This window comes from Phoenix dactylifera, chromosome 1 (assembly GCF_009389715.1).
Source record: "Phoenix dactylifera cultivar Barhee BC4 chromosome 1, palm_55x_up_171113_PBpolish2nd_filt_p, whole genome shotgun sequence".
NCBI lineage: Eukaryota > Viridiplantae > Streptophyta > Magnoliopsida > Arecales > Arecaceae > Phoenix > Phoenix dactylifera.
Window position 1 is genome coordinate 40,565,282 of NC_052392.1, and position 15,278 is coordinate 40,580,559.

General features: G+C 39.3%; 1 protein-coding gene across 1 annotated transcript; it reads left to right on the plus strand.

Annotated features, from left to right (window-relative positions):
• Positions 1-281: 281 nt before the first annotated feature.
• On the plus strand, positions 282-12,329 carry LOC103714709 (protein LTV1 homolog). Its single transcript, XM_008802077.4, has 5 exons — positions 282-897; positions 1,000-1,419; positions 4,735-5,334; positions 5,777-5,904; positions 11,836-12,329. The coding sequence occupies exons 1-5, from the start codon at positions 394-396 to the stop codon at positions 11,837-11,839; spliced, it is 1,656 nt and encodes a 551-aa protein (XP_008800299.2). The 5' UTR covers positions 282-393; the 3' UTR covers positions 11,840-12,329.
• Positions 12,330-15,278: the final 2,949 nt, after the last annotated feature.

Sequence of the window (15,278 nt, forward strand, 5' to 3'; positions counted from 1 at the left end):
AATTTCCAAATAAATCAGGAAAACGATAGGAAATAATTTTAAAACGGACGTCGCAAGTGTAACTTATCCATAGTCGTCCGCGGCCGGCGGCCGCCGCCTCCATTTTCCCCGCAGATGATTAGTTGGAGAGGAGGATCCCAATTCGTAGTCCTATCGCAGTGTCGGGGCGGGCAGCAACCAAATCGGGTCGGATCCGGTACCCGACCCATGCCCAACCAGTTCTAATAAGAGTATGATAACGGCTTTTCGTTACTCCGTTACGGGGGCCGTCATTTTTCCTGGTACTACCGTTCTCCCGCTTCTGTCTCTGATACCCGCCGCCACGTACTAAAGCCTAAACCTCTTTCTTGCTTGAACCAGAAAACCCTAAACATCTCGTCTCGTACGAAGAAGATGGGGCGGAAGAAGAAGTTTATCGACAAGAAGAACTCCGCCACCTTTCAGCTTCTTGCCCGCGATTCCTCCTCCTATCCCGCCGCCGCATCCGCCCCCGCCGACGGCGGAGCAGCGGCGTCCGACCGCGTCTTCGTGCGGGTCGACAACAATCCCTACTCCGTCCGCGGACTCCTCGAAAAGGACGATTATGACGACGGCGGCGGCCGGGAGATCATCCCCGAGGTCGATGATCCCAACTCCATCTTCGCCGATGCGCCGGGCGACACCGACGACGAGGGGAGCACCCCGCCGCCGTGGATCGGCGCCGGCGGCGGCGCATCCCGGGGTCGCACTGAGAGCACCCTTCCGGACCACGTGAGGAGGGAGATTTTGGAGCTGGGGCTCCCCGACGATGGTTATAATTACCTCATCCATCTCCGCGAGATCAAGAATGCCGGCGGTGGGTCCTCCTACTACCATAACAGCAAGGCCAGGCTCGATCGGGTTCCGCTCGATGTTAAGGTATTTGGTCTTCCAGTTTGATTGGTCTATTGATTGACTGCCTGGATTTGGCATCTTGGTTCCTTTTTTTGATTTTTTTTTTTCTTCCTATCAATTTAATAGGCCTATGATGCCTCAAGGCTTCGAATTAGCTCTGGGGTTGGTGATGAGTCGAGTGGGGATTCAATCTATACTGTTGCTTCGAAGACTGTTGGCGTTAAGGTTCAGAAGGCGGCGGATCCCGATGTGGCAAAGCTGCTGGATGATGATGATCTGTCACGGTTTGGGTCGGATGTGGAGGACTTGGAGGAGGATTTCGTGGTCAAGGCAAATCTTCCTGAAGGAGAGGACGAAGTAAATGAGGAGGAGGAGGAGGCACCGAGAGGTGGTGAGAAGGTTGCTGCCAAAGAAGAGGTTGGCGTGGCAAGAGATAGCCGGTGGGCAGAGCAGGAGAGTGAATTTGCTCAGGGAAATGGAGAAGATGAACTTAAGGGTGGTGAAAAGCCAAGAGTTCGTCGACTTCTGGATGAGCAATTTGATCTTGTGAGTTTCTGTGTTTTATTCACTATTCCCTTTTATACTATACTGGCTTGTCCTGTGATCCACATATACTTAGAAAAATGCAAAGAACAGAACAGCGTGCTGTAACAATGTGTGGAAGTTTTTAGATGCGTCATGGAAGATATACCATATCCATGATAGATATTTGAGTTCTACTTGTTTTTGGGATAATCCTCATACATATTTCTTTTTAGGCACAATTCTTTGTCTTTCAATTTAGAGTCTAGAAAATTGCTTGTTTTCAGTTTCAAGAGTAAAAAATAAACAAATACAACAGAAATATGTTTGCTTTCATAATTTCAGTGGTCCAATAATTTACATCATCATTTGTTATCAAAAAATGGGCATCAGTTAGTCACTTCATAACCGATTAAAATTGCTGATGTCATTGTTCAGAATTTTTTTTAAAAAGCAAATGAAATAACAACTTTTCCTTATCACATCGTTTTAGTTTGAACAGGTTTTTTTTTTTCCTGTGGTAGTTGTGGTGAAGATGGCAATTTAGTTGATAAGTAGGAAGGACCCGTTGGATTGTCTAATTAGAGATGTGCCTCCGTAAAAGTTACACAGGTTATCTTGTATTAAATTGGTTTGCTCAGTGTCAGAACATAATTGTTATCATGGAGGAAAGTTTTATGTAACTTGTCAATTTCTTCTAGTTCATGAGTAGGAAGGACCCATTGGATCGTGAAGTTATTCAAATTAGAGATATGCCTCCATAAAAGTTACACAGGCTAACTTGTATTAGATTGCTTTGCTCATTGTCAGAACCTACTTGTCATTATGGAGAAAATTTTATGTCACTTGCCAATTTCTTGTAGTGGACTGAACATGATTTCATATGATGATGTAGTCGCTGTTAACCTTGACTTTTATGATGTGGTTCTGCACTTTTCTATTGTTAAACTGTCATCCTTAAAGTAGAAGAAAACATTTGTATCCTATATTTGTATTTCTATGGAGAAACCTTGTAAAACTTCAGAATTTTTAGCCCATCAACTTGTCAATTTTGACATAAAGTTTGAGCAAAAGTTTTTGTAAGTCATCCTAGGTCTCTTATTTCTAGAAAGCATTGAGGTACTTGCATGTTTGTTATTGTAAGCCTCATAATTGATTGTATTCCACTAGCTAAGAAGGGCATGCTCCCTTTTGAAAAACTAAAAGCAAATATAGTTTGGGAATAATTAAACCAAGTATAGTGAGAGACCGTTACTGGATGAGCTGATCTTTTGTGAAAGATTTGATGCATTAGTTCAACAATCAGTGGAGATGCATCAATGGAGTTGTTCATCTCTAAGATTGAACTAGATTATGTGTTTTTATCCTAGCAAAACAATGGCTTGCCTCAATTATGCTTCTTAAACAAAGTAAGCCTACGACAAAACTAACATGGACGAGACTATCCTCTAGCTCCTTTAATTACAATGTTATGAAGGTGATATCTGTATATTTTTGAAGCTTAGACTGTAAATTGAATGAGTTAGAAGGCTATTTTAACATTACTTAAACACTCTCTTAATGTTCTTACACACTCAATGTTTTAAGAGCTACACTTCTTTGCTCTTGGGGTCGTTTTTTGACTGAATCCACTGGAGTCATGATAATGCTGGAATTTAATAGAAAGCGGCTATGACTTCTGGAGTTCTTATAACCACCACCCAACACATTCAAGAATAAATTCGTAACTTGATCTACCATTTACGTGGCAAATGACCTGTCACTTTGTCTTTTTAATCCAGGTGACACAAATGTTGTTTCAAATTATCAATTATTGTACATATTAGCAAGCAATCATGCTATACACACACTTGCAAAAAAAAAAAAATGCTCATACGTATGTCCCATTTTGGATTTTAGGTCAAGTTGGCTCTACAGTGTGTCAGAAGTCAGATGGCACTTTTAGCCAACTTAAATCAAATTTACTGATATTTCTGCTAGGGCAACCCTCAAGTTTAATCCTGGATGGATTTTATTTCAGGTTTGGTTCGACAAAACCTTATTGAGACCCTGAATTTTCATGATCACTATGACCTCTTGTATTGTGGGATTCTCAAACTATGACATCAAATAATCAGCATAAGGCATTAAACAGACAAATGGGTGAAAGATGTAGAGGTAGAGACATATAGAAACAAAAAGAAAAAAAAACTTGGATTGACCACATAGCATTAAGCTGTAGGATTAGGTAACATATAATGATGGAAGCCAAAAATTTGAGCACGTGATGTTTCATTATTAAACAAATATTGCTATATGTAGGAATTTGCATTGGGTTTGGTGAGCCCAACAATTGAACCAGACCAGTCTTGTTGGGCTGGTTTTGTTCATGTTTTAGATAAGGTTGGGTCATTGCAGTTTTGATTCTTTGAAATGCAATTAGATTAGGTCTGGTCTGGGTTAAGAGGTCAGGTAAGCCAACCTGACCTGACCTGATCCACACACACACACACACACACAATTTGTTGGATTGACAATAAAGATCTTCATTCATTATCATTAGATTTTTTACTTTTCTTTCTATGTCGAATGAATAGGTTTAATTAAACATTTGCTTATGCCTGTATTAAACATTTGAATATACTTAGTGTCATCTGTAATTTTCTTCCCCCTATCTATCGTTTTAGATTCTCTATGAACTTTGGATATGTACAATTGTGGTTAAGTTGAAGAAAATGGAATGTGCCTTTAGTTGTTAGTTTGTAATTTGTATTAGAATAGCTTATAACCTTATATTTTCTGTTTTCTTGTAAGTTTGTAGTTGTTGGAATTTTTTTCGTTAGTTTTACTTACTGTTAATGTCTACATATATAGTTGCTTGCTTGCATTTGTAACACACTTCTAGAACTATCAATAGGCATTGTTTGGTTTTTAACATCTTCCATTTTACTGAATTTGGTGATGGTAACTATGGGTGGGCGAGTTGTTATGGTAGAGATCTTCGATTATTGCCTTTTGTGGTATCTAATAATCTGAAGTTTAGCATATATAAAATTGAAACCAGTGATGGTTTTTGGCATAATCTGACATGAATGTTTGTATCATCATCCTGGTGAGTCAAGCGGGTACTAAATAATGTGAAATCAACATCAGTGTAGTACTAGCCGTTCCATATTTCACTGACATGTTGTCATGGAATTTCAAGATTGAGGCATGTTTGCTATATTTTATTACTTTGCCATTTGAAGGGTATATTTAATTTGGAAGATTGCAGATGTTTGATTTCATTAACTAAATTCCCTATAAACCCATAATTTCTCCCATATCTTACAGTCGCTTATATTTTCTCTTTTGTTACAGCTCACACTGCAAGAATACGGCAATGACAGTGAAAGTGATGATGCTGTTTATGTAGATACTGAACGTGAATTGCTTGCTAGCAAGATTAAAAATGCCCTTAAAGAGTATGCAATGGATGATTTGGAACTTGAGGACAAGTATAGAGTGCCAGGGGATTATGTGCATGGTCATCAAGTGCCAAGCACAGAAACACAGCTGGATTCATCTGCTGATGTTATCCGCAGGTGTGCACAGTATGCTGAACAGTACTGTAATGAAAGCCAAGATGATGAAGAGATTGTGGTTGCGGAGGAAAGTAGTGAAGAATCTGAAGTATGGGACTGTGAGACTATTGTTTCTACATATTCCAATCTGGACAATCACCCTGGAAAAATACAGGCTCCTGAAAATCCTAAAAGGCATATTCCAAAAAATTTTCCTGGAGATTCGGTTGCTAAGAGTAATGTGATTGCACTTCGAGGAAAAGAAAAGCTTCCGCTGGAGTACTTACCACAAACGAAAAAAACTGGTGAAAATTTAAAAAAAGCAGTAAAATCAGATGCTGACAAGCCAAAGAGGAGACAGCATGGGGAATCAAAAGAAAACAAGAAAGAACGCAAGGTAACTCCAATCAAGTAGTTTGCATGTAGTTGTTGACAATTTGTTTGCAAAAGGAAATAGTCATGTATTGTTCATTTTGGGTTTGATTTTTCTAGAATTTTGCTGATATTTATCATCATTGCAAGAGAAATCAAGGCTTCAATTGTTCAGAACATTTTCTCAGCATGAATTTATCTCGTTTAACTGCATGTCTGCAACTGCTTAGCTGTTCTCATGATAAGATGTACATCTGCATTGTTTTCCCTTCTAATGTTATCTTTAGGGAAGCCTGATATTTGGGACAACACTTGGTGGTTATGATAGTTTTGGAATTTCTTGTTTAGGTGTACTTTTATGCTAGATAAGTATGATTTACTGTGCCTTAGAATGCCAGGGATTGTTGTAATATTGTTGTATATAGAATGTGCGGAGCTTATGTAAATTATGTGGCTGTAATATGCAGGCCGCTGTAAAAGAAGAGAGAAGAGAAGCACGAAGAGCAAAGAAAGAACTGAAAGGCCTGTACAGAGGTGAAGCCCAGAGAGCTCAGAAGGTTGCTGCTGTTTCAGGGCCATCTTCTATGCACCTTATGTAAGCCAATCAACATTTGTTGCTTCTGTTTATGATACCACCTCTAAATTAAACAAAAATATTCCACCATTTCCCTGTTATTTTGTCTAAGCCAAGTGGCATTTACTTCTCTGTTCTTTGGAAATCCTTGTGTCATTGTCCTGTCTCCTGTTCACCATATATGTTGGCACTTAAAATTATTCTTTTTAATTAATATCATAGATAGATTAAATTTCGTGGTAGTATCTCATTCACTTGCATTCTAAAATCGTCTCCTCTACAATTTGATCGTGCTCAGTGGCTACCTTAGTTTTTTTTTTCAGTTGTTGGTCTTGACATCTCACTACATTTAGTAGAAAAGATTTATGCTGGGTGCTAGAAATTATTAACATGATTAGATTTGCTAATCTAGTTGAAATTGTAAGAGTTTATTGAAGTGTCTTTGCATGCTTTCTAGCTTCTGATATGTATGTATATTATGTGTGTGTTTGCTGGTACTTTTGGCATAGGAATCATATGAGAAGTGTATATCCTGCCGCTTTTTTCTGCATGTTGATTGAAATTCTCATTACTTGGCAAATACATGTGGACATTTTAGTTCTTATAAATGCCAGTTTATTTTACGAATTCTATAGAATACAGAAAATGTAGAATGTTATGTCATTTTTAACCAAGGTAAGAACGTGAATGGTGTACTTTGCTTCACCAGCAGCCCAAGGACTTCAAGTAAATGCATTGCCTCATGACAGTTCAAATCTGAAATTTTTATTTCATAGACTTGGTTAATTAGTATAGCAATGTGCTAGTTGCTTTGACTATTTCCTTGGAGATGTCACCCGGTAGTAACAACACTCCAGGCATTAGCATATGGTTTATTGTATCTTGATGGCATTCATTGTTGATTAGAAATATAAGTACCCTTGTGATTGATTGAGATGAGGCATATTATTGAGCTTCTTTAGTCACAGTCAATGGCTGGTTTTAGGATAATAGCTAAGATATCAGGCAGCACATTATTATGCTGGCTATGACATATTTGGTCCAAAACAGAATAAATGGAGAGCAACATTAGCTTGAATATGGTTAGATTCAAGGGAGTGACTAGAATTAAGGGATATGGAGTTCTTTCAATAAGTTCAAATTACCTCCATCTTATTATATATAAAATGGAGTTTGATTGCTCATGTAGGTCTAAGTTAATGTAGACTAGTCATTGACTTGTTTGTATGGTGCACGTAAACACAAATTGTGATTAAAATTAAAGAAGAATAGTTTAGGAAAAGATTCTTAAGACTTTGGAGGATGTCAAAAAAGCCAATTAGACGAACTAGGTGGAATGACTTATGGTGGCCAAAATGGTTATCCTAGAATTTCATTTTGAAAAGATATAAGATTGTAGATCATTCGTTCTTTTGAACTTTGAAGCTACATTTCCATTCTTATAGAAGTGCACAACAAAATCATATCCAGCATTTGAACTGCAAACCAAGATAGCATCATGATAATCCTTCCAAGGAGTTAAAGCACCATCTATCAATCTTAGAGAGTCAACTTGCAGGCAAAACTCATCCTTTCATGGATCTAAAAATATTAATGTAACCAATCTAAGTGATGAAGTAAAATGGCAAATTTTGCCTAATGAATCAAAGAGTACTGTTCCTCCCTAAGTCACATCTAGATTACAGAAGCTAAATCAAACTCATTTTCCCTTCACTATCACACACACCTAGAATAGGCTCTGAAGAAGAGAACCAGAATAGGCTGTGAAGAAGAGAACCCGTAGCTAAATGAGGATCTGAAATCCTATTGTATATCACCCATCCCGTTATTATTTTTATGAAGAATGCTTTTTGTAACCTTAGCCTACCATACACTTGACCTAGCTTTTTGCAAATTGCTAAGGGTAAAATGGATGATATAATCTTTCACGAACAACGTACTAGGGGTAACTGGATCTTCTGCAATGCATCTGTTATACCATTGAGAGCGGTGCATACTCTAATCGTCACCACTAGTGCACACTAAAATTTGGATTTTTTTTCTTTTTTTTTGATTTTATCCAATTATCAAATTTAATGATAAATAAACTATATTTAATTTATAGAAAATAAAATACTTTTAAAATGACGATCAATAATGACCTCTTCTGCTATTTACAACTTCTATCAATTGTAAATGAAAATTATTGCAGATAAATGAACTATATTTAAAGCAATTAATGATGACTATTTATTTCTTTTTCAGATTCCAATTAATGCTAGCAAAACTCTCTCTCTCTCTCTCTCTCTCTCTCTCTCGTATATTGAACACCAGCCTCACCTAGCAGTAAGCCGTGTGGCTAGCAGGGAAGAGACCTGGGGTAGAATTTGATGGTGCCAGTGGTCTATGCTTAGGGCAGAAATGAGCTATTAACAAACAATACTGAAGGCAAAGGGGGTCATTACTGCAAATCTTAGGGTAGAAGAAAAAGGGGAACTTTGATTTTGGCACTTAGGCTCAGTGTTCAGTTCTCGAGGAGTGATGGTTGACAGTTAGGCGTTTGGCAGAAATTAGCAATCAGGGTATTGATTGCGAATGAGAAGTGAGAAAAGGGTACTGATGCAAATAAGGAATCAGGGCGTTGGTTGAGAATGAGAAGTGAGATAGAAGACAAGGGGACTGATGCGTCAGGTTGGAGAATCAGGAGTACTTGGTTTCATAAAACTTACCAAATATCTGGGTTCAAACCTGGAAATGTACATCAAATCTAGTTTTATCTGGGAAACTTTAAGATTTATCAAAATCCAGTCATCCATAAATTTCTATATCTGAATGGTTCCTAATTCGGATATAGAAGCTGATTCAGTCAGAATTTATCCAACACACTTTTCACTCTAACAAGTGAGTATAATGCATGCATTCCACCGGTTGTTTAAAGTAACTAAATGGCGCATATATCTGCATATGATTTAAACTGAAATGGCATTAGGGGTGAATGTAATGCCTGTTGAGGCAAAGAAAATCATGTGTAGTTGGTCATAACTTATTAAACAAGGAAAAATGCCAATCAAGGTAAAATACAAACTTGCAGCAACTATTCTGGCATTTAATTCAAAAGTCACAGGAAGAAGTGTTGTAAATGGTTGGAAGAATGCTTTAAAAAAGCTGATGACAATCCTCAATGAGATTTTACTTGATGTCAATCAAGGAAGGTGGAATCGTCCCGAACCACCCAGTTCGGGGCGTATTGAGTCGTACCAATGGTGGACCAGGATGGTTACGGCAATGAAATCGAGAAACCGATGAAGAGGGGGAGAGGGAGAAGGAAATAGATGAAAAGAGATAGAGGGAGGGGAGAGGGCAGCGGTGAGCGGCGGCCACCGGAACAGAGCTGAGGAAGGGGGGAGAGAGGGCATTCGAAGCCCTCTCCTTCGTGCATCGGAACAAGAGTGGAGCCCCTGTTTCGAAAGGAAATAGGGCTTCGGCCCTCTTTTTATATATATATATTTTGATTTTTAAGTGAAGTCGGCAGCCATTGACTTCACTTATTATTATTTTTTTTTTGAAATTTTTTAAGTGAAGTCAGCAACTGCCAGCCTACTGGCATGGGTTCTGGTTCCGATACTACGGACCTTGATGTCAACTAATGTTGACAGTTGAAAATATTTTTTTGTTGACATGATAGGAAGATTCAGGGTGAACCAAAATGCTTGCGACCCTTTTGGGAAGCAAACGAAGCATACATCGATACATAATATGGTGGGTATTTACTAAGACATATGTACATAAATTGCATATAAAGTACCAATGACGAGTATCATTAGCTATGGCAAGACAAGGGAGTTTTCTATCGACGAGGTCTTACTTCGCTAACCCATACTTTTTGTGCTTTTGTCATATAGATTAAATCTCTCATATTCTAGCTGCATCGCTATAAATTGGCTAGATGATGGTGATGATAATTGCATTATTAGAATTATTGAGGTCTAGAATCTGATGAATTTGTCATTGTTTGTAATGCATTGCTTTAAATAGAAAAAAGTGCTCTAAATAAATTAAACAGCAAGTTGATATCCTAGCATGATGATTTTTATTATTTTCTGAATAGGTAGAAAAGAATGTTGAGACAAAAGTAAATTTAAATTTAATAGATTTATAGTTGAGTGCAGAAATTGGTAGATGCTTTTAGTCTGTAAAATAATGTGATCAACGCATGCCCCTGAGAATTGGGCGAAGTTCTTTTTTCATGTTTCCTGAAAGTAAAACCAGGTTGTTTCAGCTTCAGTGATAACCAATAAAGGTTGGACCTGGCTTCCAAATTTTGTCCAGAGCTTACTTATGGAGCCAAATTTGATACAAATATGGGCTACTTTTTGCTTTTCTTTCATACATTTCACATGTAGGTAAGCATTTTAACTTGTTTAAACTTTGATCCTGGAAGTTTGGGGAGCATCGCAACATTATATTATAAAGAGGATTAGAAAGTACTAAATCTTGTAAAGTAGGTTTGGCTATCCTAAAATTCAAATTCCTTAGGCAATTTAGTTTATCATTTGTTAGATTGCTATCATACAACAAAATGATATATTAATTTGTGAACATGATTTTTTGTTTTACATTACATTTTAAAATTAATATTTTAATTCTATCATTGTGACAACAAAAATGATATATCTGAAGGTCTGTGCTATAGAATGGTGGCTAACTTGGTTTTCCTCATTCACTTGTTTTTCTTTAGATTTTCTGATTTATCCTGCTGTGAATTGACAATGCAACATATCTTTCTTTAATAATTTTCAACTGAAAATAGAGCCGAGAGAACCAACACAGTCAAAACTGAAACTTGTTATGGAGTTTTTCATAGTAAATTCTGTGTTGATGCAAGAGAGCTGGGTCTGATCCCATCCTCACTCTGGTATTTGGCCAGGCTTCTGCGCATCTTGGTCATCAACAATTAGAACAAAAAAGGAACTCATTATGACTGAGCCAAAACCAAAACTAATTCTCAAACCTCACTGTAAATTAATATATGTAACAACTAATAATTCGTACAATGTTGTGTTGGATGGGAGTGCTTGGTGATAAAAGAGGGCCGGGCACATAATGAAAATATGGCTAAGAGCGCTGGATTTGTTGTAAAGAAGACAGGGAAGGTTAAGAAGAGGAAAGGTTAGTACACAAAAACAGAGAGAATTGCACTTTTTGTGGATAATGTGGTAAATAACCAGCTTTGATGTCATGGCCATGTGCAATGAAGATTTGAGAAGACACCAGTGAGCAAAGGGTCTTTTCATCAACGAGCATGGAGGAAGAAGATATTCTAAATAGAAATTGTTAAAGGACTTGATGAAATTGGCAATGGCAGTGTGTGTAGGCATACTTCACTAAACAAGGATGAAGGTTCGTGAATCCATTATAAATAGTTGATCTAATGCTTGTTCATTATGTCTATCATTGCATCAATAACTATATCACATGAATCAGAATGCGGGTAGCAGATAAAAGGGATAAGGATGTCAAGGAAGATGCCTAAAAGGGTCCAGAAAGATTGGCAAGTATAAATGGAATAGCTAGTGATTATTTCAATAGAAGAGATCATTTCATATATTTTTGAACATCTAGTCAACGTAGCCCGGTTGTTATTTAATCCAGGTGAGAGGGGGATATTAGAGTTCACGTTCTGGGGACTAATGAAGATGCATGCTTATCTTGCAGTCAAAAGAGGTTCGATAGTCACTTTTTTTTTTTTCTTTATGACTTCTGTATTCTAATATATTTATTTCCATTTCACTGATTTATGATATATGTTGGGCCTAAATAAAGACTTTGTCGTTTTTTTTATGTAATCAAAATTTGAATATAAATGAGTTACTTAGATGTTACTGATTATCTCTTCCTTGCATCTTTGGTTTTGGTAGTATTAAGAGTAACTGAGCCTGCCCTGACTGTTAGTTATGGTGCCCTCCCCGACAGGTAACATCCAATTTGGTTGGCTGTGACTTATTCTTTCATGACAAGATCAAGAAAAGACTTGGAACAAGTAGAAAAGTTGGATGTAGTCGAAGTCTGCTGCTGCACTTGCATGCCAAACTTACCGTGTTTGCCCAAGCAAGCAGCCCAATACGTGATGCCGTCAAAAGTTTTCTACTATAGCACTTGGGGCAAAATCATGTTTGTTCTGTTTTCAAACTAAAGCACAGGTTGTTGAACTTGTTGTAATGCCGTCAGCAGCACTGTCTAGCATACTGGCGTGGTTGTGTCTTTTTTTTTTTTTTTTTGTCTTTTCTGGGGCATGTCATCCAGTTGATATGAGATCGCTAGATGGAAGTTGCTGTGTCCCAGTCAATTTCCCAGAACGAAGTTCCAATCCTCTGGTTCACAGCATTTTGTTTGGTTGCTTGTGTTCTCAATGAAATTTTGGAATGAAACAATAAACTATCCTAAGGGTAAGGATGCATAATTTTTCAGTATTGTGACCTTGTTCTTTTCTGTTATGGCTGGCTTTGTGCAACTATTATGTCTCACTCAGCTGGTATAACAGTGGACCTTGACCTGGGGCCTGCCCCACAAAACTCTGGTCTGCCTTGGCTAGAGCTCCCTTGGTGGAGATCCGGTGACCGGAATTTATTTGGGCACCGCTAGCCGCTAAATTAAAGGGGGAAAAGGATGTCTCTGTCCGTCTATCATGACTAGGTCTGGCACGGTCGGCCTGCTGTCATGAAAATCTTAGGCTCGGAAATATTGATGGCCGGTCTCATGCAGGTCTGACTTGATGAAATGTGGTGGGCTGTTTCTATCAACAGCTCTTGCCTGACCGCTGTAGCTGGAAGAAAAAGAAGCGGGATGGCGAGTTCCCTTCTACTTGACGAATTCTTTCAACCCAGTGGAGCGCCATCCTGAGAGGATCCAACTCAGTCAAGCAGGATCTCTATCTCCACGAGCGAATCCACGATTCGTGTGACGCAGATCTTCTCCTAGTAACTAGCCAGCCTGTATCTGCAAGTCCACGGTGAAATTGGGTTCGCTCGGCGTTCCGAAAGACACCGCCCTTGTGGTCGCTGGGTTGCACATTCGGCTTGTGTGATGCAAGTGGCTAATATAAGAGTAGTCGATGGATGGTGCTATCCTACTGAACTCTTTGGGACGAGGAAGGGGATAATTTAGAAGAAGAAGGACCTTCTTCTGCATGTGCAAGCCGCGTACTTCGTGGGTATCTGAAGGCCAAATTCATACAGCGTTGGCAGAAATGCTTATTCATGCTGAGATGGAGACTAGGATATATTGTTCTTTGGGGGACTGCAGATAGATCTCCGGAGTGCCATTTTACTTTGCTGCATGCAGAGGCCATACTGGAGAGATTGGAACATGGAGTCATTATCCAAGGGTGGTGGGGACGCTAGCTCCTCAATTTTCAAATTTTATATGTGGAGGATTGGGTCTTGGTCCGAGCATAAAGTTGCTCCATTGCAACCCGGACGTCATGGATTGGAAACATGGCGGCAGCCTCGTCCAGCGAGCCACCCTTTCACATATGGATGCTTTTCATGCTACAAAGTTTGCTGGGCAGCGTGCATCATCAGGGTCAGCCAGCGGAGGTACAACTGCGCGCCTCCGCCTCCCAGTCTGCGGAGGAACTAAATTTATATAACGGGATCCAACCACTCCATGCTCATCTTCAATATCTTAACTCATCCACTTCCTTAATCCAATGTAAAGAGCTTGCAAGACGATTAGACGCAGGATTCCTTCCCTGCGGGAAACAGGTTGACGGGTCCGATCAGTTGACCCATAAAGCTCGCTTGGGCTTCTGCTGGTGCAGTTCGTATTCGAATATCTGTTTATGTACCGGCTTCTGATGACTAATTTAACCTCCGATGCGATCTGTGCACCATAATATACTATTTTGCAGAGAAATTCTCCGACACAAACCATATCTAAATTTAATCCCCATGTTGGTGATAATGAACATAGATATAAATAGTTTGAAGACCAAAGCTGAAACTTCAAAGAGATTAAAAAACACCTGAAACCCAAAAAAGAACAAAAACAAAAGCCGAAAGATATATTATTTTTTTTAAAAAAAAGACTGTCGACATTAGAAAAAAACATAAATAAAGAAAGAGAAGGTGGCCCTCAGCCTCAGGGTTTGGGTGGTATTTCTGGCGGATGGTGTGAAGTTTCTGTTGCACTTTACTTGGCAGCAGTGCTGCGGTTTGTCTCTATACCTGTTTTTTATTTTTATTTTTTCCACCCGACGCAAACACAAACAGCTACGACCCTTGCACGATAAAAAGCCTCTCCACCCTCCCTTCTTTTTTCCAGAATAATGAGTGTCAGACTAAAGTTTGCTCAGATATTGGCATCAGAGATCTCCATGCGACACCATCCACTAAAAGAGATCACTCCGGGCCACACCCTGAACACCCAAATGTCGGCATCAGAGACCTCCATGTGGCGCCATCCGAAGGAGATCACTCTGCGCCATACTCTGAAAGAAAAAAAAATATAGTATCTGCCTTAATGAATGAATTGTAAAACGTCTTTGCTACTCTGTACCTGCCTTAATGAACAGTGAACTGTTTGCCTTGCCTGCAAACACTAAAACAAGAAAAAAACAAAGCAGAAAAAAAAAAAAACTGAGGAAACATTACCCGTCCTAATGAATGAACTGTAAAATGTCTTTCTGCTGCAGGTGCAGTCATTTCTTCATCCCGACTGCAGTGAGGTGCGGAGATCACGGCTTTGTTATATATTGCTGCCCAGAAAGTATTATGCATGCAACCTATTTCTTCCCGCCCATGTCCCCTTCTCATCAGAGTATTGGGGTTGCTGCAGGAGACCTACAGCTGTCCTCTTCCCACATCATCATCTGAGAAAGGGAGGACGTAACGTAAGTTTTTCTCCTCAGCTTCTTCCTTTTCTAGAACGTTGGGGGGTTGCCGTAAAGAAAAGATGGCCGTCCTCTTCCCGTTCTGTGCGCACGATAAAGAAAGGGGAGAAGGGTGGAGGGCAGCGGCAAGAGATGGAAGTGCAGGGTACGGTAGTAGGGGGTATGGTTTGGAGGAGGGAGATGAGGAGAGGACGTGAGAGGGAATGAGCTGGGGTAGCGTCAGATGATGGAAGTGGGAGGTACGGTAGCAAGGGGTAGGGTTTGGAGGAGACCACGAGAAAAGAAATGAATTGGAGCTCTCTGGGAGCTCTCTGCAATTCCAGAGAGATCATAGATTTTAACTTATACCGGCATGGATCTCCAAGCAATTTGATAGTAGGGGGATCAACGTATAAGTATGGCCCTCAGAGCCTTGGTATAGGGGATATGAGAAGAGGGTGAGAGAGGGAATGAGCATGAACTCTCTGGAATTCTAGGAAGCTTAGAAATTTGAACTTATACCAACACAGATCTCAAAGAGATCTCT

Coding starts and splice junctions, on each gene's coding strand:
- LOC103714709 (XM_008802077.4), top strand. CDS start 394: ATGGGGCGGAAGAAGAAGTTTATCGACAAGAAGAACTCCGCCACCTTT. Junction 1,420..4,734: donor TGGATGAGCAATTTGATCTT/GTGAGTTTCTGT, acceptor CTTTTGTTACAG/CTCACACTGCAAGAATACGG. Junction 5,335..5,776: donor AAAACAAGAAAGAACGCAAG/GTAACTCCAATC, acceptor TGTAATATGCAG/GCCGCTGTAAAAGAAGAGAG.